A 23,473-nucleotide genomic window follows, 5' to 3' on the forward strand; every position below is an offset into this window, starting at 1 on the left:
AAAATGCGTATTCCGGTGTATTCGATTTCTGATAAGTTGAAACTTATCGCTATCGCTATTCCCTCGCATTGTGTTTAAGGCTTAAGGGTCTGCGCACAATAGGAGAAATATTAGGAACAGATATTAAATGTAAGAATTTTAACCTATCAGAACTGTGTACTGTGGAATGTGCGCTTTCTAACAGGTTAAAATTATTATATTTAATATCTGTTCCTAATATTTTTCCTATTGTGCGTAGACCCTAAGGCTGCGCACAATAGGAGAAATATTAGGAACAGATATTAAATATAAGAATTTTAACCTATCAGTACTGTGGAATGTGCGCTTTCTGATAGGTTAAAATTCTTATATTTAATATCTGTTTCTAATATTTCGGGTCTGCGCACAATGGAGGAACAGATATTAGATATTAAAATATTAACCTATCAGATACCAGTTACACCGGACTACACAATTCTGATAGGTTAATATTTTAATATCTAATATCTGTTTCTCCATTGTGCGCAGACCCTTCTTCTATTGTGCGTAGCCCTAAGGCTGCGTACAATGGAGGAACAGATATTAGATATTAAAATATTAATCTATCAGATACTAGTTACACCGGAATACACGATTCTGATAGGTTAATATTTTAATATCTAATATCTGTTCCTCCATTGTGTGCGCAGCCCTAACTAGACTAACTTTTAACTTTTCTCGCAATGGCACTAAAGTCGTATCGTCCCGATCGATCCTCGTGTTTGATCTTCTCCTTTCTACTCTATGGTGTTTACATATTTTACATTGGCGGAAAGCGACAACGTCAATAACGTGTAAATTTGGAAATTATTACTTGTCAAACATCAATATTTCTTTCGTGTACGAACTGTAATATTCTAATTATTTTTTATTATTAAATCATTTGAAACTGAGCTAAAGTAGTGTCAGGAATACATTTAATAAACAACGGAAGAACATGTGTTGATGACAACACCAATTTGTTTACATCGCAGGTGAATAGACCCGCGGAAATGCTCACTTTGCAGTTTGGACAATGCGGGAATCAACTCGGATGTGATCTGTTCTCGAAAGTGTCCTCTGATATAGGAAGTTCGAGTACCGGCGTTTCTTACGGTGCGAATTACGAGTATACTGAAAATACGATCGAGAAATGGTTCGACGGAATCGCAAAGTGCGGTCGACACTTTGCAAAGGCGATTCTCGTCGATACCGAAGAGAAGGTCGTCAACAAGGTATGCAAGAATGTTAACGCGTCGTGGCTGTATCGAACGAGTAATGTCGTTTGTCAATCTAGTGGTGGTTCTGCCAACAACTGGGCTTATGGCTATATGATCAATAGTCGACGCTTGTCAAATACTGTATTGAATGTTACGCGACAGGAAATTGAGAAATTAGATCGATCTCAAGGATTTCTTCTGCTTCTTAGTTCAGCTGGTGGTACAGGATCCGGTATAGGAAGTCATATGGTTGAGCTTCTACGAGAGGAGTATGAAACTGAGCCTATCATTGCATCAATTGTTCTACCGTTTACCTTTGGAGAAGTTTGCACTCAAAATTATAATACTATATTGACTCTAGCCAAATTCGCAGATAAAGTAGATCTTTCTGTGTTATTCGAGAATGAACAGATGTATTCTATGAGTACCAATCTATTGAAGAATTCTAATACCACATTGCATGACATGAATAGCATCATTTCTGAGAATTTACTTTCTGTTTTTCAACCTACCAATAATGCAAGATGTAACACAAATTTTTTAATATCCAAAATAGCTACTCATCCTAATTTTAGATTTGTGACAGTTAAGAGTACTCCACATACTCCTGCAACATCTCTACAGTACGAACCTATACACAAATGGGAAGTATACATACGTCATTTAAAGCAGACTCTTCGAGTATCAAAGTTGCAAGCAGAATTAACTAATGCCCAACTAAAGATACCAAATCCTACGCTGAGCAAAACAATAATGTCTCACATATATAGTCCTTGTGTGTCTAATGTTCTTGTAACACGTGGCAAATCTATAGAAAATGATATTATTGCATTGGAAGATTTGCAAAACAAGTATCTTTATCCAGAGTGGATTACTCTAAATTCCTTTACACATTTGCATCAAGAACATAGGTTTCTGAATCGAGATAAATTTTTGGCATTGGTTAGCAATAATTCCGAGATACATCGCCCATTGGATATATATCTAGACAAAGCATGGGACTCTTACAAATGTGCAGCTTTCTTGCATCAATATAAACAATTTGGTTTGGAAGAAGATGATTTCTTGCAAGCTTTTGCAAAAGTAGAAAACGTAGTGCAGGAATATAAAAACCTTAAAAGAGCCACAATGGAAACTGAATTTTCTTAGGCTGGTATTAGGCTATTCTTGAAAACCATCTTAAATGTTTTAAAATGCTAATACAGTTTTTTCTGATATAATATCTTAAGACAGTCTTAAAATAAAAAGCGACTGAATATTGGCCTTATAATTTTGTATTCGAAAAATATATTTTTTTATTTGTGATAATTTACTATGTACTTAAGCAGAAAAAATCAATCCAAAACTAATCTCATATTTATAAAACATCTTTATAAAAAAACTTATTGTAATTTTATAAAATACACACTAAATAAATTTTAAAATTCTTTATAATTATTTGAAAATGTGATGCAGTATCGTGCATTTATTATGGAAAGTTTATTGTGTATATATGTATATATTTAAAAAAATAGAGATTATATTTCAATAAAATTATATTAAACATCTTAATAGGTTTATGTATAAATTTTAATATTAACAAATTATACCTAATTATATAGTTATTCATATCAGCTCGAAAATATGCGGAAATTCATTATTCCAAAACCACAGGTTTTTTAATCTAGTCCTTGATATTTTTCTTAAATACAAATTTATTTCCGAATTCTTTCTCTTTCGTCTCTCCTACGCTTTTTCGAAATAGCGCGTGGGCGCTTACGTGAGACCTTGAATGTCACGGTCACGGTTACTACGAGATGAAGAGGGATGGGCGAGTGGTTATGACGTCATTTGGGAATCGACCAGGTTGCGGCTGCGGACACGATGATGAAAGAAACTTTCGAGTAGAAGGAAACAGTATACAAAAAGAAGTATTGGGAGTACAAATTAGTTCGGTTCGTTTTCCAACAGATGATCGCCTCCAAAGACGAGTCATTTTTTCGAGATGGAATTCGAAAATTGCCTGAGAGATGGGAAAAAGTAGTAGCCAGCGATGGACAATGCTTTAATTAATCTGTTAATTCATTTTGTTTTGAAATAAATGTATTTTTGAATACAAAAAACGGACCGAACTAATTTGTGTACCTATTATAAGTGGGAGGGCGGGCGTCGATACACGGAACAAAAGATTGATTACTGAAGAAAAGCGAGATGAGAAGCTTGTTATGCCTGCAGATATGCGACATTGTCGCGCACGATGTGTATCTCGTCATAATATATGTGTCACATTTCTACATTACACTCTACGTCATACATTACGACGTACACAGTACGTCACTGTTAAACTTATAATGTCAAATTATATCTGAGTTATTTTTAATAATTTTTTTAGATCGCCATTGTGTGTACTTATCTAATATTATTAATTTGACTAAACAATTAAACTCAAGAAAATGTATTTGATTAAAATTTAATTGATTATTTGCTAAATGTATACATATGAATGTGGACGATGTTTACTTTGAAACTAAATCTCAGAATTGATTTATATTTTGACGTATAAAAGAATGTTAAAATAACAAAACGTTATTTAACTGAAGCGATTGTATTATTGTTCCTTTTATATATTTAATAGTGTTTCAGAACGCGTACTTGCGTCTCTATTGTGTTACAATAAATATTCATCTTATATTTGTGTGTGTGTGTGTGTGTGTGTGTGTGTGTGTGTGTGTGTGTGTGTGTGTGTGTATTACACATACAAACACACTTATAAAAGATGTATCAGATATCTTCTGCGCAACGTGCGCGCGCCTTTCGATATAGATGCAGAAAGAGAAGCTCGACTACCCCGTTTCCTAGAAACGAGAAAAACGTTTCTACGAATTCTTGCTTGTCACCCCACCGTTACCCTCCTCCGCACTCGGAAACGATCCAAGGAATGATGCGATGGAATCTCGGTAGCGCATGAGCTAGGATTCAATCTTGTATAAAAATATTCACGTTTTTGTCTTGCTTAGAACGGACATATAAATTATATTCGTATAATCTGGCAAAATTCTCTCACAAAATTGAGACTGTATTCTCTTTATATTATCGCAGTAAAATCAAGGAATAAAAATTAAATTTTCCTTAATAATTTCGAATAAAATAAACTTTCTAATTCTCAGTCACTAATATATATGTATAATCCAATTAATCGAATATAATCGAAAATATATTCATGCGCGTTCACGAAAAAGCACGATATAGCAATGCAGTTTAATTAAAATTAATCCTTTCGATTTAATCATAATAATGAAACATACGTCATGTCTCTTGTGTATTTTAATAAAAACACATAAGTGACTTATCTTTAAAACTTTTTAGAATGAATCTCACTCTGAAAGTGAGTGAAATTTCACTCTTAAAGATTAAAGAAAATTGAGCCCCATTCTTTATCAAGAGACTGGTTCAATTTTCACTCTTTAAAGTGAGATTCCATACCAAGTTTAGAGTTATTTTTTTATTTCATTAATCTTATTGAAGTAACCCTCGGATAGCAGACGTCGTGATGCACGCACGGCGAACGCAGGATCAAAAGTGACCCAAGAGTGAAATTGTTTTAAAATGTTTGGAAAGCAGTTTTTTTAATTATAATATGTAGTAAACTATTGATTATTACATACAAAAATTATGAACAATGATTGCATTTATTGCTATTTTAAACTAGAATACATAGAAAATTATTGCAAAATGCAGGAACTTATCTTTCGTAATAACAATTTTACACTAAATTTCGCTGAATTGCTCCGAAACATCAAGCGCAACAAATATAAAATAGGAAAGGGAAAAGCATACTTGACTTACGTGTCGTAGTTGAAAAAAATAAATAACTTGCGGGTCCAACGAGATCATGCGTCCGCCGGCGAAAGGTTAAAATTATTTTCGATTAGATTGTTGTTGTATTAATAATGTCTTTCTTTGTATAGACGGGTGGAGATATCGGCCGGCGAGTGGAGGGGCCAACTGGCACATGTATAGATATATTCGTATAAAAATCAAACTTTGATGTAATCGTTGCTTTTATATAGTAGATATGTTATGACTTGATTTTTAATTCTTATAAGATTCGCGCAAGGAACATTTTGTTTCTATAATAAATTTATTATTGCATTTCGATGTTTTTATAAATCTTTCAAAGAATAACGTTTCAATTAAAAGAACAATTAATAGATACTAAATTGTTTTCACGTTTCATTCATATTTCCCACATAGTGATTACAGTTTAACTTCGGATTCGATTTCTTGTAAGTTCTCTGTACAGAGAGAGGTTTTTTGATTCAAAGAAATGTTTCTTTGTTATACGGGTAAAGAAAACAATCTCCTTGATTTGAATATTTTCTTAATATTTGAACATAATTTTTTGAAATAAAAAAAATTTATTTGATTAAAAAAAAAATGATAAATTCTTTTATCTGATTTCATAAAATTATGTTCAAGTATAAAAAAAAATGACGGTTAAAATCGAAGAAATTTTTTCTTTGACCGCGAAGCAAAGAAACATTTCTTCGAATCGAAGAAACCTTTCTCTGGATGTAAGGTGAATGCGCAAAGATAGATATACATACGGATACATACATGGGATACTGGTTTACCTGCAGGATCGCTCTGGGAAGGTGAGGAAAACGGTATTATTTTCGATGCGAAATATTTGAAAAACATCTCGCTTCCGGGCTAGGTTGCGAGAGAAGTAAGCCGGTATTGGTATATCGACGCGGCTTGAATACCGAGAAGGCTGGAAGGCGTGGTTTCGGCAGACGGGAACCTGTTCGTGTTCGTAATTTCGTATACACATCGTTGTCGTTCTCCGTGGTTCTCTACTATACACCTTCACGCGTCGCAGTGTGACGTCGCCAGCTGGCCCCTCCACTCTCGCTGACTCTCGCTCGAACTCACACCGATATCTCCTCGTTAGTCGTTACTCCTTTCGTCTCCCGTCGATCGGGCGCGCTCTAGCGTCGGAGTTGCGGGACAATGACGCGCGCCATTTTGTCCAGTGTCCGTCGAACGCGTCGCGCGTTGGGGTGTCGCCGTCGCGGGGTTGTACGCTGCGCGAGTGGAGTAAATCGAGGCAGAGCGGCGCGATAACACACGCGCGCGCTATCGCGCGCGTGCTAAGCGAGAGCGAGCGTGTCCGGACTCCCTCGAGAGACCTGGTGTTAATATGTATTGCGCGTCTGTGGCGACGACGAAGACTTGCCGCGCGGCGAGGAAGAACCGAGTCCCGAATCGTGCTCGCGGCGAGCCGCTACAACGGTGGACGTAGCGTCGTGACAACCGCTCTCGGGAGAAGGAAGGGAAAAAAAAAAAACTGAGAAAAAGAGAGAGAGACAAAGGTGCGACGGCCAGGGAGCGTGAATGGAGACGATCGCCGCGACGGACGTTCCGTTGCGAATAGCAGCAGGAAGCGTTCCCGTTGTCGCGACGACGGAGAGCGTCCGTTCAGGTGAGTAGCCGAGAGGGTAGCAAGCGCGGCCGCGCCGCCCGCGCCGCTCTCTGATCGATAAAACGCGCGCGTCTCTTCTCTCTCTCTCTTCCCGTTTCCTCCGCCGCGTATATAGAAAGAGACGAGCCCCGCGCGCTCATCCCCCGTCTCCCGCGAGGAAAGCTTTCGTATCGTCCGTATGGCGAGTGACGGCGAGGACGGACTCGCTCGGTCGCTCGCGCTTGTGCAAATCGCGAAAAGTGAAAGCTCGGCTGCGATCAAGGCGATCGCCGTGAAGGACCGTCGGTTTTCTGGTTGCACCCGTGTTCAAGTTACACTTTGCGCGAAATTATACTCAATTTGAGCTATTTTTAATTACTCCTGATGTAGATTGCGATTGCTTCTATACTTGAAATGTCGTTAATTTGACTGAAATATAATAAAGTTATCGATTCAACTGAAAAAATTTATTAAATTGATTCAAAGTTCATGCGAATTCTCGATCATTTGCATTACATCCTGAGAACAAAAAGTCGAAATAATATCTATTGATGTTATATTGACTGAATCGAGACGAAGAAACGATATAAATTCAGTCAATATCACGTTAAATTGACATTTCGACACTTCGTTCTCCTTGGGATATTACATTAATAAATACTAAAAGTCGTTATACATGAAATTAATAAAGTTAATATAAAGTATATAAATATTGTAAACATAAATACCCATTAATTTTACACTGTCATGTTATTTAATAGAATACACATGTATTATTTCATTGCAAAAGGTATATTATGCTCCTGCATTTGGACACTTTAGAGTAACCTTTAATGTGTATTATAATCCAATGTAGACATTCATTCTATTACTATTTATTAAGCGGCTATATTTAATGTGGACGTTGTTTACTCATCACAGAGATTGATTTACACAGTTAAATATTATAATAAATAAGATATACCCACACAATTTGAGTTATTTTTAATTACATGTATAGATAATATGCCACCTTTCTACTCAAATATGTCGTTAAAACAAAACAATAGGATTAAACCAATAAACAATTTAACTCAAGAAAATGTATTCAGTTTGACTCAAATTAGTTTGTTATTTACTATAAGTGCATACGTTATTATGAACGCTGTTTACTTTGAAATCTTATAGAAATAGATTGATTTATATTTAGACGCAGATAGAAATTAAAAAGGGATCAAATTGATATCCAAGTACTTTTCGTGTTTGTCACATCCGAGGTGACGTAGACGTAATGTTTACTCTTCCGGGGTGACGAGGAGGAGAATGGAGATGCGTAAGAAAATCCGGAACTGGACTTGCGCGTGTTGATTGACAAATTTTTATTAGTATTGCGGTTTGTTCGCGCGTCGCATCGATTTCTCGCGTTTTTTTTTCAGATTACGTTTCAAAAGTACGAAGTTTATATGAAATTTCTGTCGTAAACATTAGTTTTTTTAAAGAGTGACGTTTACTTCATATAGGAGTTAAAGGTCAGAGTGCATAAGTGTAACGCGGAAGCGCCTCGGTTAATATTCTGCCAAATATTATAATATGACGACTTACTTTCCAGCGTTCTGTTTGCGAACTGTTTGTATGCTAAATGTACGCTTTTACGTCAATTTGTGTGCGATGACCTTTGATGCGCACTAGTGCGTGCAACCGATTCGCTAGAATTGTACTGGAGTGCAATTAAAACGGACTTATCGTTGCGATGTAAAAGGACGCGTCATTCTCGACAAAAAGGTATAAAGATTAGACCGAATAAATTAGGTTTCCGTGAAAATTGCAATCGCATGTGCCTTGAGCAATTTGAATTATGTAAAATCAACAGAGATGTCCATCGCTTTTGTATTCCTGCACTGAAAGAATACTAAATTTTAATAAATATATTTGTCTAAATAATTTTGAGAAAATATTTATTAAATATAAGTATTTAGTTTTTACATCTGTCCGTCAAACAGTTATGTCGTGTTTAATAATTTTCATTTAAATTTTATTAAACTGCGCAGTTTAATGGAACCTGTACATCATCTATACAAAAAATCGTTTAATCTTGACAATCATTAAATTTAACAATTTGATGAACAAGATTCGACTTTAATTTGGACATTACTACCTTAGTATTTCTTATCTCGCACTTGAATTAAGTATAGTTGTATGCACTACCATCATATATGTAATTTTTTAGTTTTAATTATTAATTTTATATTATTTCAACATGTACTGAAGAGAGGACCTTAACCGTAGGTCGAAACGAATACGTTTTATTATTTATTTCTAATAAATTGTATGAAAAGTACACACTAAGAACTTCTGTTGGCTCATATTGGCATCTTGTTTGTTTTTGTGATCTATTCAACTGAGCCTTTTGATTACCTTACATTTTATAAGTATTTATTAATATATGTATTTAATTGATACCAAAATCATTAATTTAATTTAACTATCATGTTTTTTTATTGAGTAACTATTTATTTACTGTAAGTAATTGTGTATTTAGTAGAAGAAAGATTCAAAGAAATATATATATTTATTAAGATTTAGTGAATTTCTTTTCAGTGCGTCTGTTGCAAAAAGGCTGATTTCGCAAAAAGATTACAACATAAAAAGGATTCGAATTTTATCCTGATTTGTATCTCTCTCGATTCAGCCAATCTTGTTTCCTTTCAAAGATTAAAATTCAGCCAATTAGAACGAAACAAATTGAAATTAAAATTATCTGGCTAGTCAAATTCTAATCTCTAATTCGCAATCTCAGCTTTCAATGCGTAATGTAACACGGGTTGAAGAGATTTTATTTTATCATAAAATATATATATATAATATATACAGGTTGGTTGACAGTTAAATCTACATTTGTGTAGCTTTACGTAATTATTTCTCTGATCTCGTCTATACTTTGTTTCAGTATACACTTAATACGTCGATCAACCCTTTCACCATTGCGGGAATAATTCCGTTCCAACGATTTATTTAAGTGACGGTGCAACGAATATGAAATGCTTGAAAGATTATGCGCTATATTAATACATCTCTCGCGGTTAGTCCGATGGAATTATAATAACAGTTTAATTTATGTAAATGACAGTAGGAAAAGATTTTATTGCGCATACCGGAATATCCTGTCCTGGTAGAAACCTCTTAATCTTCCTAGGATTATATCATAAAGAGGATTATGAAGACATTTAATGAAGCTTAAACGTAAGATAAATTGAAGAATAAAACTCAATTTTACTTGACCACAGAAAATTGATCTTGCACTAAAGGAAACATTAAGAAATATTTTGTCATTGCGTTTAATATAAGTATAATTATAAAACAGTATAAATTCTAAAACAGAGCACTGACAGTATTAAACGCAACGATAAAATTAAATAAGAATAAATTATCTCTAATTCTAATGTAATATTCATATATTGATGAGCTTTGATAAATGGAAAAAATATCTTTATAGACTGGTTTATTCGACAAAAACAATTAAAATGGTGATCACGAGATAGAGTGATTGTTAAATGTGTATAAACAGTGTTTTATGCAATTGCGTGTATCAAAGCATAATTTAGAGAAAGCGTTCTTATAGTATAATAACATTACAAAACTGATTTTAATAGAATGATTGAGACATCGTTTTCTATATTAAATCAGATGAATTATATTTCTCTTGGAAGAAATCATCCAACTGCAATTTTGAAGACTCGCGTTAACATTGATAACAAAAATCTCGTTATTATTGCTTTTTTACATTGATCTTAAGATCTAAAATTTTATTTGGAAATAATAAAAGAATTCGATACACGTACATAGTGCATTTAAATACTATTAATATCTACCAGATATATGACAATTATCGGACAATTTTTTAAATATAATTTTTCTATACAGCTTGCAGCAATATTTGCAACGTTGCTATAATATTGCTGAAATGCTGCAAGATTGCCACAATATTGTTGGAATGTTACAAGAGTGCTGCAATATTTCTGAAATAATCTGTGTTGTATAAGCTATAATTATTTAGTAAATATAGCAGTAAAAAGAAAGCTGCGAGAAGTTCAGTAATGAAAGTAACTAATAACGATACAAGTAAATCGGTTCATTAATTGATGATTATCTGCGTCATCGTGAACAGCGTTGCAATCACTGGCCATTATCGGTAGGTGATTTCAATGCCAGAGGATGCGCGACGGCAGAAGCATGCGTAAATTGTCTTTTAAAGATCCGGCCGCGCAATTCATGTGTTTATTTACGAGACTCCAAGGGGCGACTTCATTCATACATGAGTGGCTTGGCGCGATCGATAATATACGTGAGACGAACAGATAAAATCGTCGAATACGCTCGAGTATATTTTTATAAAGTTCACTCCCATTTTCTTTCTATTTATAAGTACATGAATAAGTAAGGTGTTTTATAGCCCGACTTTGCATAATTAACATCTATATTTAGCATTTTTTGTTTAATTAACTTCCTTGCTCGTTTTATATTGTTAATTGGAACATTAGAAATCAATACATATTTGAGATTATAGAAATTTTAGAAATAAAAAAATACTGTAATATTTTTTAATATCATAAATTGGAGTAGCTAAAAAGTTTTAATGTGTTTCTAATTTTTTAAAACTGAAATGTTTCAAACTGTCTTTGTAGTGTTAATTATTAAGTTATGATTGTTGTTTATTTCTTGTAGAAAAATATAATTTTGTTAAATAGCTTAATTTAATTTTATAAATTTATATTTATATAATTTTAATTTATTTTAAATTTATTCTTTATTAATTATAAAGCTGAAAAAAAGTAGTATAGTATAATATTTTAGAAAAGATAATAAAAAATGTCGAAGAGAAGAAATACAAATTATATTTTATTTAAAATATGCCAAAAAATTTTTATAGGAAAAATATGTCTAAGTTTTTTTTTTAGACATTTCTTTAAAAATGTTTCCTGAAAACGCTTTCTGAAATTCATTTCACACTATATAACAACGTTTAAGAGTCATTCAACGAAGCTATGCGAAACTTCTGATTAAGATCAGGTTCTACACGTAAAAGAAAATAGACTGTAATTAATGTAGTAAAAGAGCTAAATAAGAACTTGCTTGATCGATCAAGAACCCTGGTTACTAGCAGTTCGAATGACGCATGAGAATGGCGTTCTCAGCCAACACCGTTACACTTATTTAACGACGTTCGGAATGGATTTTTATTTTCTCCACCCTTGTCATTTTTTCCCTAAGGACCGTTCTTCGTGCAGTGACGACCCTCGAGAGCAGGCTTACCTTTGTGTACGCAGGTCAATTCGCACACGCAATGTTTCACACGCGCGAGCTTGCGCTTCTCCCTACAACACAGTGCCTCCCAATTGTTTTCACGTCATATTGTCCATAAAAGTAATAATATTTGTGCAGTAGACAGTAGATTAGAATAGAGGAAATATATTCGAAGATGCCTATAAGGAACCTCATAAAGAATATTGTTTCATTTATTATTAAGTATATACTAAGAGTGTCGCTAGAACGAAGAATATTTGTTTTACAATGATCTTCGATCATCTTTGAGTAGAATCTTTTTAAACAAAAATATCCGAGAATCATTTGTTGTGCTAATTTCCAATTTTTCACGTTAAATAGCTTTTCTTTTAGTTTTCAAATTGTATAGATTTGTTAAAATGATATTTAAAATTATATGAAGATCGAATTTTTTTCATCTGTTTGTATTTCTGATGCCTACTGTTAGCTTTCGAGAAGCAGGTATGTACCTTGCTAAACACACCTGTTAGACCCCCCCATTCTAGTTTATTCCTTCAAATCCTTCTAATCTTTTGGAGCAGGTAGTCAGTGATTCTCAAAATAGAACAGATAGAGAGAGACAGAGAGAGAAAATCTCAAAGTTGAATTGTGGCGCATACGATATTTTTTCTTTCAAGATATGTTTTACAGAAGTTTAATATCTTTTTATCTGGTGTGTGTGTGTGTGTGTATGTGTTTTCAGAAGATTTATTATACCGGGAAAAACCTATAAAGAAAAAACTTAAAAATTAACTTGAAATTTTCGAATTTTTTAAATCAGAAAATCAGAGATATTCATAGAATTCTATCAGGATTTAAGGAAATTTGAAATTTAAATTCTTTCTATTTCTTTGAAAATATTGTTTCTTCTATTATTTTTTTTATAATACAAAATATTGATAATCAGTTAGCAATAAGTATAACATATGACATACAACATTAGTTGTAAACTATACAGGTTTTGCTTCAGAGTCACGTAATTTAATTAAGAAAAATTATAAGAAAATTTTTGAAAAAGCACTTTGTAGATAAAGCTCTGTACTATTTTGTAAAAATATTAAACTTGACAAAAATTTATCTCAAGCTGCAAATTGTTAAATGTATGTGATTTTAAGAAACACAACAATGTAATCTTTGTTATAAGATACAAAACTGTAAAGATAAAAACTTTTAAAAAACATACTAAAGTACAAGTTTCAAGCTTTAAAATATTGTTTCATTTTTTTATCTGCGATCATTTTTACCAAGTTATGATCTAAATATTGTGCAATTTAAGTTCCTTGTTTGGAAACTTTTTAGGACAGTATATAGTATACAGGATATCATATAAAGTGATCGATGTAATTATTAGTAAAATTTGAAGATATATGAAAAAATATTTATGCTAATGTATTTAATACAAAGGGGGGAGGGAGGGGGCATTATAATGAATACAACTAATTTATGAGTGGAAGCGTTGAGAACACTTTAAAGTCAACTTAATTTTTTTTTAATGGCATATGAATTTTTTATACACTATGACTCTTATAATTATTCTACATATAGTGTGTAGGACAATTCATGTATTTCTATTTAAAAAAATTAAATTGATTTAAAGTGTTCTCAACGTCTCAACCCATAAATAATCCGATATATCCTCCTTTGTAATTATTATTAATATATTATATAAAATTTATACAGACAAGAAAAATAATTGAGACATTTCTAATTTTTTTCTGCTTTTGTTAAAAAGTATTATACAATATACATATTATATACAATATTTTAGACAAGTCACATGGAATATGTAAACTAACATATGCATATGCGATGCCATTATTCGCTGCTATTTCTGTCAGATGGCTGTATGTGAGTTATATCTGATCGAGGTCGCAATTTACGTATATACAGGGTGCATAGAATTAGAACGGAGGGTGTACACCCCTCACATTAAAATTTACTTTTTTTTGAACAAAATTAGCAAATTTTTGAAATATATATAACCGGGCTGTTTATTTTCTTGGAACAGTAATAGTACTTTTCACATAGCTTTACAAATTCCCTTTTATTCTAAATATTTCATGAAACTTTCATTTAATATTTTTATTTAAAATCTTTGTGTATCTCCGCGTCTTAATTAGTAAATTAATGTCATTTGAACAAATTAAAAATTACGTATGTTTATAAATTTTTATTTATATATATTTATTGTTATATTACACTATTCAAGTAATATATTTTATAATATAATATTATAATACATTTTGAAGGGTTACCAACATCTATGAAACAAATTATATTTATTATACATACGTATAATATTTATTATTAACGCTTTTGTTAAAAAAAACTTATTTATATTTATGAAACTTAATACAAGACGAAAATAATAACGAATAATGTAACAACCGAGTAATTTAGAAAGAATAAACGAATTTTCTATTTATTGAGGATGATATTGAACGAATATTCGCGTGTGCATGCTAGAGTCAACAGTGTTTCCAGGGGTTGTCAGGTATAAGCAACTTGGATCTTGGCAAGACTTCGATCCAGGTGCACGGGATTAATTGCGGGCGCACCTATGGCGTGAGTCATTCTGGAGGAGTTCCTGGTTTCTTCTTTTTCCGTCTTTTGTACAAGGGGTGTGTGAAGCATGCGTGGAACAAATATTACGTACATATACATATATAATTCGCTTTTCTGTTTATCACATTATTATCGATAAATATTTTTTTGCAAGAACTTCAAACAGATTTGTTCACACACAGATCGATATTTTAATCAATTCGGGAAACGAATAAGTCTTTATTTGTAATTATTAATGTAAATTAATAATAATAATTAATGTAAAGCTTCATAAAAAGTTTCCTAAATTTAATGAATTATTGAATCTTCGGACATGAAAGTCGATCATTGATTTCTAATTTGAAACTCGAACGTTCTCATATTTTGGAATGTTCAAACATAAACTGTTAGACGGTATGTTAGAATCATTTGTTTGAATACCACTAGAAGAAAACTACAATATTTTATAAGCAATCCTGCACTAATCATATGGAAAATTTTGTCTCGGTGAAATGAGTTAGTTTTTACATATATATGTAACTTATAACGTAATGTAGCGAATAAAAGATGTCATACAGGTACAAGCTTAATAATAAATAACTTTTTATCGGTGTGTTAAAAATGTAAAATTTGTGTTTACACAGAGCACTTTCGTTACATCACTATTCTAAAATTATATATTATTGAATTTTATGATAGTTTTTGTTCTCACCTCGTTATAAATTATAATACGTATAAAAATTAACTCATCGAGATCTATTTTCTGTATAATTAGTGCGGGGTTTTTATTGTTTATTTGATAGTAAAACTGTGTATACTTTTTATTTTTTTATTATACTTATATTTATATATTTTCTTCGGTTTATACTCACAAAATTTTCTATTATTTCAAAAGTTGCTAGCCGCGAAAAATGTTTTGCATAACATACATGGACGGACCCGGGACTTAAAAAATCTACGTATAAAATGAAATAAATGAATATTACGGTTTGGTATGCGGACCGGCAAATACCACACCTTTTACTAGATCGGCATTCCATTTAATCTGACTGCCTCTCTACAGTAGATACTACAAAGTAGATACTACAGTAGATATACCAAAGATGATTTCTTATTCCTCTTTTTATCCATTCCAACGGTGGTAACGCAGGGAATGACGCGCAAATTCTTTTTAATATATCAAGAGTTGGATGAAATAATTGATGATATTATCACGGAATAAAATTAAATCTTTAATCATCATACGTTTCATACATAATGAGAGAGATGCATAAAAATTAAAAAAATTTTATAAAAATAAAATAAAATTCAACATTAAAAGTGGCTAATTTTATATTTAATTGTATTTTATAACGACTATTCTAGACTGACTGAGTCAATCTAGAATGCAATATAATCATTTATTTCTTGTGAATAATCTTTAATACAAATATGTAGGATCGTTTTTTTGTAAATTCAATTTCATTGATCAAATTATACTGAAATAAATGTATTAAATTTTAATAAATTATTTGTTTGAATAATACCGACTAAATATATTGATTAAATATAGACATTTTTATTTGATAAGAAATTCATTAATTTGATTTAACTATTATTTTTCGTATTAAGTAAATATTTATTCTAAGTACATTTTAGTTGATACTATTTAAATAAATGTTAAATATTTTTCTCAGTGTGTAATTGTCTTCAAATTTATTATAAATAATTGTTAATTATTTAATGTAAAAAAAAGTTTTATCTTATTCATTTAATATTATGTATTCCTCATCTATAATGTTATATTTAATAATGTTTTCTTTATCTAACATTACGTTTAGTCTATTTTTTTTTACATTATTTGCACTATTATTGTAAAATATGACTCATGCAAATTTGTTAACGATTAAGGTAAAGATAAAGATAACGATTAAGAATAATGGAATTGATACTTTATTTCAGATCTACCAACAATCGGACATTTAGACGAGAATGCGCACCCCTGCTGAGACTGAGACCCTGGCCCAACCCGAAATGTACAATCTGGAAACTGAAGAAACGGGAACGTCCGCGGACGTCAACAGAGTGGTTTTATCGTCTCCCCATCCAGAGACTCATATATTTACTAACAGGTAATTTTAGGTCATTATTTTACTGTTGATTCTCAATAAGATTTCATTATTGATGTTTTGCAACACAATAATTTAGTGTAGAATTGATAATAATTTGATAATAATATGGGAAATTAAACAAAAGACAAGGATGAAAAGATAAAAAAGAAGCGAGAGTGATTGACAGAGAAAGAGAGAGGGATGAGAGGAAAGAGGGAGGGAAAAGGAGACGAGGAGGCTCTTTTGGCAATCTTCATAAGGATTCATTTATGTGTGGACGTAATTGGGAACATTTTGCAAAAGAATCTCCGATAAGCTCCGATAAAAGGCTCTTATAATTAGAGACTTTTTATTCATTATTATTATTAAACTAGAAGAAGAAAGCCATTTTACTGTCAAAGCTGGATCACAGTGCTTATTATAATTGTGTGAAATTTATATACTGCGTATGTAATCCCCCCATAAATCGCGACGCTGATAGTTTTTCAGCATTGACGCATACATACTTACTACCGCATAAGATGCTATAAGCATCAAAAATTGTTAGATTGCTTGTCAATTTAACTAAGTGATATTACTGCGGTAGTAAGTATGTATGCATCAATGCTGAAAAACTATCAGCGTCGCGATTTATGGGGGGACTACATACGCAGCATATAAATTTCACACAATTATAATAAGCACTGTGATCCAGAGCTTTGACCGTAAAATGGCTTTCTTCTTCTAGTTTATTATTATTTATCAATTATACGGTCCAAAAAAGTTTCTAGTAATTATTATTATTATATTAATAGATATCTTGTATTATACATTTGTGAATTTGAAATATCGCGCGTCGCATTGCGTCGTAAGCAAGCGCTGTCGATAGCATGTGGTAGCGAGTAGATAACATAATAAGAGCGAGAAGAAGGGAGGGAGAAGGGGGGGGGAGAGAGAGAGAGAGAAGGAAAGAGAAAGAAATAAAGAGACGACAAAGGTGTCTTTCTTGGTCTTCTCCTCTCCACAGTCTCTGCGATCTCCGCTGTTCTACACGTCCGTCAGTAAGTGGGATACATTTCGTGCGTGCGTGCGTGCGTGCGTGCGTGTCGCTCGTGGATCCGAAACGATCGGTCACGATCGGTGGTTGATAGCGTGACGTGACGACGACACTCGTTTCTCATCGGCCACATTGCCGTTCGCGGTGAAGTAGTGCTCCGGTTGCACGTCCATATGCTGTACGCGACGGGATGGTCTTCACGCGATTCTTTCTCAAGAAGCCAACAACGCAGAATGACGATACTGCCGCCGGCGACACCTCCGCCGTCGCCGTTGCGGTAGTACCCGGCGATGTGGCCAGCGCTGCGACAAAGAGGTGAGACGAATCTCGCGGAAGAGTCGCCCCCGGATCTTTATAACGCGATAGCGGATTCCGTGAAAGTTGCGTCCGGGTCTCTGGAATGCGCTCGCGATAGCGACTCCGTTAACAACGACGAGTAATGCGTCTTCTCTTTTGCGACCGATGCGTCGTTATTCATTATCGGCTGTTCGTCGGAGACAAACTAGACATTCCGAAACCGACCGTGCGTCAGTGTCGTCATTGTAGGTGCTTCGTACATTGACGTCGCTCCTATTGAGGAGATATTGTTAAAATGATAAAATATCGTTAAAGTGGCTTTTAAGTGGTCGTTAAGAAGAATAATTGAACTTTTCTGTATCTGCTCCAAAATGTAGGTATCGGTTAATATATCGATGATTTCTCTCGCCGTCGTAAATCTTAAGTGCCGTTGTAAATTCGTCATGTTTTTCGCACATATCTTACGAAAATAAGAATATTTCAGTACAGAGTAACGATGTGTTTACTTCTTCGTGCAACTCACAAGAGTCATAAGGGAACCTCGCAAAGTGTCAAGTTCTGATTTTAATGAAGTTGTATACTTATAGCTTATAGATGAATTTAAAAAGTGGCAAATAAACGATTCTAAGGGGTGGAATTACCCTTTATTTATATGCAAAGCAGAGATATCAAAAAATGTTCTGTATGAAAAAAAGTTTCGTAATAAACTTGTTTATCTACGTCAATAATATTTTTTTTTCTAATAATTTTGAAAGGATAAATTTTTAAAAAAGTTATTTTTTTATATTATTGACGCAGATAGAGATTATTTTGATATAAAATTTTTGTATTAGACATTTTTGATATCTTAAATAGTTTTTGAAATACGATATAACGAAAAAAATTGAAAAATGCTTTACATATTGAAGGTGATTTCATCTCGTATGTTTATTTGTCTCTACTGCTATTTTCTAAATTCATCTATTTATGTAAGTTGCAAGTATACAAAGTTACACTAAAATCAGAAGTTGACAATTCACGAAGTTCTCATGTCAGTGACGACTACGCTTTCTCTTGATCATCGGGGTGCGAAACTTTACTCTGGTATGCTGCGTCGTTACTATATCAATGTCAAAAGAATGATATTGCATATCAGAAGGCATTCATCAGGTATCTGTAAGAAAAGATTTCTGTAAGAAAAGATGTTTTTTGAACGTGTAACAGGTATATTGATGGCTATTGATAATGGGATATTGATGATATTCCAACACTGTAAAGCAAACAAACGATACTTAAATATATTTCGATATTTTTTCTTTCATAAAAGAATGATGCAATCTATGTCAAATGAATGAAATTTCATTCCAAAAAAACTGAAAATTGAGTCAGTTTTTGAAAAAGAGTGAAAATATTTGCACTTTAAAAAGAGTGGGAAATTTTCACTTTTTTTCAAAAATGGCTCAATTTATAGTCTTTTTAAGTGAGATTCTCTCCAAAAGATTTAAAGAATAACATCTTAATTGTTTTCCATAGAGTTATAATCATGCTATATATAATAATAGATGCTTGCACAAACAACCAACGTTATATATATATGATTCAAGTGTGTTAAAAATACAAGTCTCACTTTTCGTATCGTCGAGTCGTACGATGAAATTGCAATTTTTGCGGAACAAAAAAATGATACAGAAAAATACTCCATCTTTTTAGAAACTGAGTTTTAACACATTTGACGGATTTCTCTCTCTATCGAATATGTAATTGTATTCTGTTGTTTTTCACACAAAACATTCTCGCTATATATATATATATATATAAAATAATTAGAATTTTACGCATCTTTTTCAAATACCTATATTATAATGCAAATTTAAATACATTTTTCGGATGTTATTGCATTGACGGATCCAGAAATTTTTCAAGAGGGGAATTTGCCATTGGCATTGCAAGAAAAACATTTTTTAAGATCAAATATAAACATAGAATATATTTAATTATTACGCTTTTAAGGCTTCACGGGTATTTTCTTCAATTATACCAGAAGGTTTGCGGGTTATCGCCGTGTCTTTCTTCATTATTAATGCCTTTAATAATGAAGGCATTAATAATGAAGAAAGACACGGCGATAATCCGCAAACCTTCTGGTATATTAAATTATTAATTATTATATTAAAAAAGTATTGTTTAAATATATAAAACTTATAAAACATTTTATTTTTTGTAGTTAAGAGTGCCTTAAATTAAAAAATACTTTTGAAATATCGAAATTGTTATTAAGCACATTTCAGAAATATTAATAATACTTATAATATTTTGCTATATTTTTTAAAAAATGAGACTTCAAGGAGAGAGTCATGGCGCCCTCTATGGATTCGTTAGTGATATAGTGACATAATACAGTTGCAAATTAAAACAATCTATAGAAACGCATGCAATCAAGAATAATTAAAAAAATATGAAAAGAACGAATATACATATGGTATAGACGGCGTTATCATACGACGTGCTCAATCGACAATCGCTTACTACATTAGATGTGGAATAACACGGAAAATAACATATTGTAGTCAACTTGTTAAATAAGTATTAATAATAGCAATAAAATACGAGGTAAAATTGAAAATAAAATAATAACAGGTAAGTAATATATATATATATATATATATATATATATATATATATATATACCATATGTTGTATGACGTAATATAACTAAAGCTAGATAATGTAAAGAATTCAGTTCGTGTTAGTCTGGTGTATTTGTTTACGGCGATCAGCACGCCTCTCATTGAGTGACGCCATCAGACAGCTGATACGAAGGCCACGGCAACGTACATGCACGTACTATGCACATTTATTCGATTCGCTCGTATTACGGCGTGCTGTACGTTCTTGCATGTACCTATACATACGTTTACGCTCAACTTCTTACGTAGGTATTCGCGAGAGGAGGACGATAAGAAAAGGCTTATACCGAAGACAATCGTTTTATCTCAAAGTCGCGACGATCGGCGTAATCCTCTGTCAAGGGCAGTGTCGCTCGTGTTTCCAAGGCCACTCTCACTCCGACAGCGCTACTATTCAGTCATTTAAATCACTTTTATATATTACTTTTTTTGACAAGCCACTAAAAAGTCATTATCGTTCAAAATGTGTCACTGTGCAATCACTTTTTTTCCTGAGCTAATTTTAAATTTGTAAACTATAAGTAATTTTCATTCATATTTTTGTTGTCTCGTCTGATAATAATTGCTCTCTTACTGTTTCTTTACTATATTAGCATTAGTTTATTTATTAGAATTTGATGAACGTTCGTGCGATTTCTCGTGTACGTAGAGCACCGCTGTGTGCGAATGAGATTGAGTGAGATAACATTTCATGAGGAGTCTGCGAGGAGACTCAACGCCTGCCAGTCGCATTGGATCTATCCGAATTGATCTTGACTGGCATACAATCTCATTCTCACGCAGTGATACAAGATTTAACTTTCATAAAAATAACAATTTAAACTTAAACATTTTCATCTTTAATTGCTAATTTATCGTTCAAAGATACAAAAAATATTTTTAAAAACTGACAATTCATTTTTTTTTATTAAGGAATAGAAAATTATCTTAAAATCCAACTTGTATTAATGTTAAAAATATATTTCTTAACCGAACCATACACATTTTAATCTAATATCTAAATATAATCTTTTTGCCAAAAAAAAATATACAGGATGTCCTACGAAGAGAACGAAACAAAGCTTAAGGGGAGATCCCTGAGATCATTTTGAAACAAAAATCCAAAATGTCGAGGGAAGATATTTTTTTAAACATAATAATAAATATTAATTGTATTTTTACATACATTATCTTTATATCGATATTTGAAGCAATAATTAGCTTTCAATTTTAACGATTTGCATATCGTACTATACTCGAATGCATTAAGGCGGTATAATATTCACTAATTTTGAATGCTTATAATTCAAAAATTATTATTGTCCCAGCATTTTGGTATTAGAATTTTCGTCTTAAAATAATTTGAGGAAGCTCCCCTTAAGCGTTGTTTCCGTTTTTACGGGATACCTTGTATATATGAAATTAGGATGTTATTTTTAATATAGTGTCATTATCGTTATAATTGTTTTCTTTTTAGTAATAACTGAGTAACGACAACAATGTATTACTTTATTTGTAATATTATTAATGATAACAGTTACTTTTTTGGATAACGATAATGAATATAATCGTTACTTTTATCGTTACTTTGTATACATACAATAAATATGTATGAATGTACATATATTTTAAAAGGAGAAAGTATTATGTTTGATTATGTTGCGATTAATCTGTATAGATCTCGAACTAGTTAATTAATAATCAAGACTATTAGATGCCACTCTAAAAAGAGGATTATTAAAATTCGATAAAAAGATAACGGAAATGTAACGATTCGTTATTTTTTACAATATAATGATGAAACAAATATTATTTGTTAAAATAATTGATCAATAGCGACTAACAGTAATGAATTATTTTTCAGAAAAAAATCGATAACAAATTACTTTTGTAAAGTATATTATATACATATATTCCCAACTCTGTGATTTTTTGCTATCAATTTCATACCTTCTTTCTTTTTCTTTTTAGTTTCGGTGTATGTTCGTGCAGGGAGCTTACAATTAGAAGATCAAAATTTTTTACCGCCAGACTTTTAGCAGTAATTAACATATCTAATGAATACAACTGACATTCTACGATATATAGCGATAACATGTATAACAAGCGACACTCTGTCGTCGTTTAAGCACGCGACGTGATAATATTGGTTGGCGTGAAAATATAGCTATACTCTATAGTATAAATAATATATCAGAACTGTTTTGATATTTTTCACGACGCGATAGATGACTAGTTCTACTTCTATTAGAGGGTTCTATCACTTACGTATATCAAAATTTGAGTAAAATTATCGTGCACTGGAAGTTTTCTTGCGCGCTGTATCGGTTATCAATAAATTCAACAACTGATAATCAGTTTAAACACAAGCACTCCGTCTTGTTTATGTAATTCCCTTCGCACACGCATGAAATTTCTGCTTTTCATTTTATCGTTTCATCGTACATTAAAAGAAATCATTGTGAAATCTTGTTGAAATTTTGAAAAGTTAATTTTATACAATGCATTATAAAAAGAAAGCGATAAAATAAAAAATTTCTTTCTTTTCTTACTGTTCTTTTTTTTTTAATTTTAGATTATTCCTAAATAATATATTTTTTAGATGAAGTTTTGTAACCTCTCTTTTGTTTAAGAAAATATAATCTTACAATTAGATAGATCAAAAGAAAAAATTAAAAATACGTTTTTTTAAAAATTTTATTTAATTACAATTTATAAACTTAATAAACCTTCCAGGTCAAATTACAATATTATACAATAGCGAAGTTCTTTCATTGAATTATTTTAGCCTTAATTAACTATTAATGGTTTTCTTTTATATTGAAGTAATTCAAAACTAATAAATGTTTATTATATATTTTTATTATAATATTTTAATAATAGTTTTTTGTAATATTTTAATA

The 23,473-nt window shown here is 31.9% G+C and overlaps 2 protein-coding genes across 7 annotated transcripts in view; both read left to right on the plus strand.

Annotated features, from left to right (window-relative positions):
- The first annotated feature begins 970 nt into the window (after positions 1-970).
- On the plus strand, positions 971-2,356 carry LOC108772190 (tubulin delta chain). The gene is given in 2 exon segments (XM_018537682.1): positions 971-2,333; positions 2,336-2,356. Coding segments are annotated over 2 exon segments (1,344 nt in total). The 5' UTR covers positions 971-1,010.
- wnd (Mitogen-activated protein kinase kinase kinase 13 wallenda) overlaps positions 1,161-23,473 on the plus strand; it is a 32,547-nt gene continuing 10,234 nt past the window's right edge. For 5 of the 6 annotated variants that reach the window (XM_018537608.1, XM_018537636.1, XM_018537644.1 and 2 more), the window contains exons 1-2: positions 6,235-6,681; positions 16,444-16,613. In XM_018537608.1, the coding sequence (XP_018393110.1) occupies positions 16,474-16,613 (140 nt within the window). In that variant the 5' untranslated portion in view covers positions 6,235-6,681; positions 16,444-16,473. Of the gene's footprint in view, positions 1,233-6,234; positions 6,682-16,443; positions 16,614-23,473 lie in introns of those variants that run through there. The other variant, XM_018537618.1, reaches the window with a different exon arrangement.

The sequence above is a fragment of the Cyphomyrmex costatus genome, unplaced genomic scaffold (genome assembly GCF_001594065.2).
Source record: "Cyphomyrmex costatus isolate MS0001 unplaced genomic scaffold, Ccosl1.0 scaffold100, whole genome shotgun sequence".
Lineage (NCBI taxonomy): Eukaryota > Metazoa > Arthropoda > Insecta > Hymenoptera > Formicidae > Cyphomyrmex > Cyphomyrmex costatus.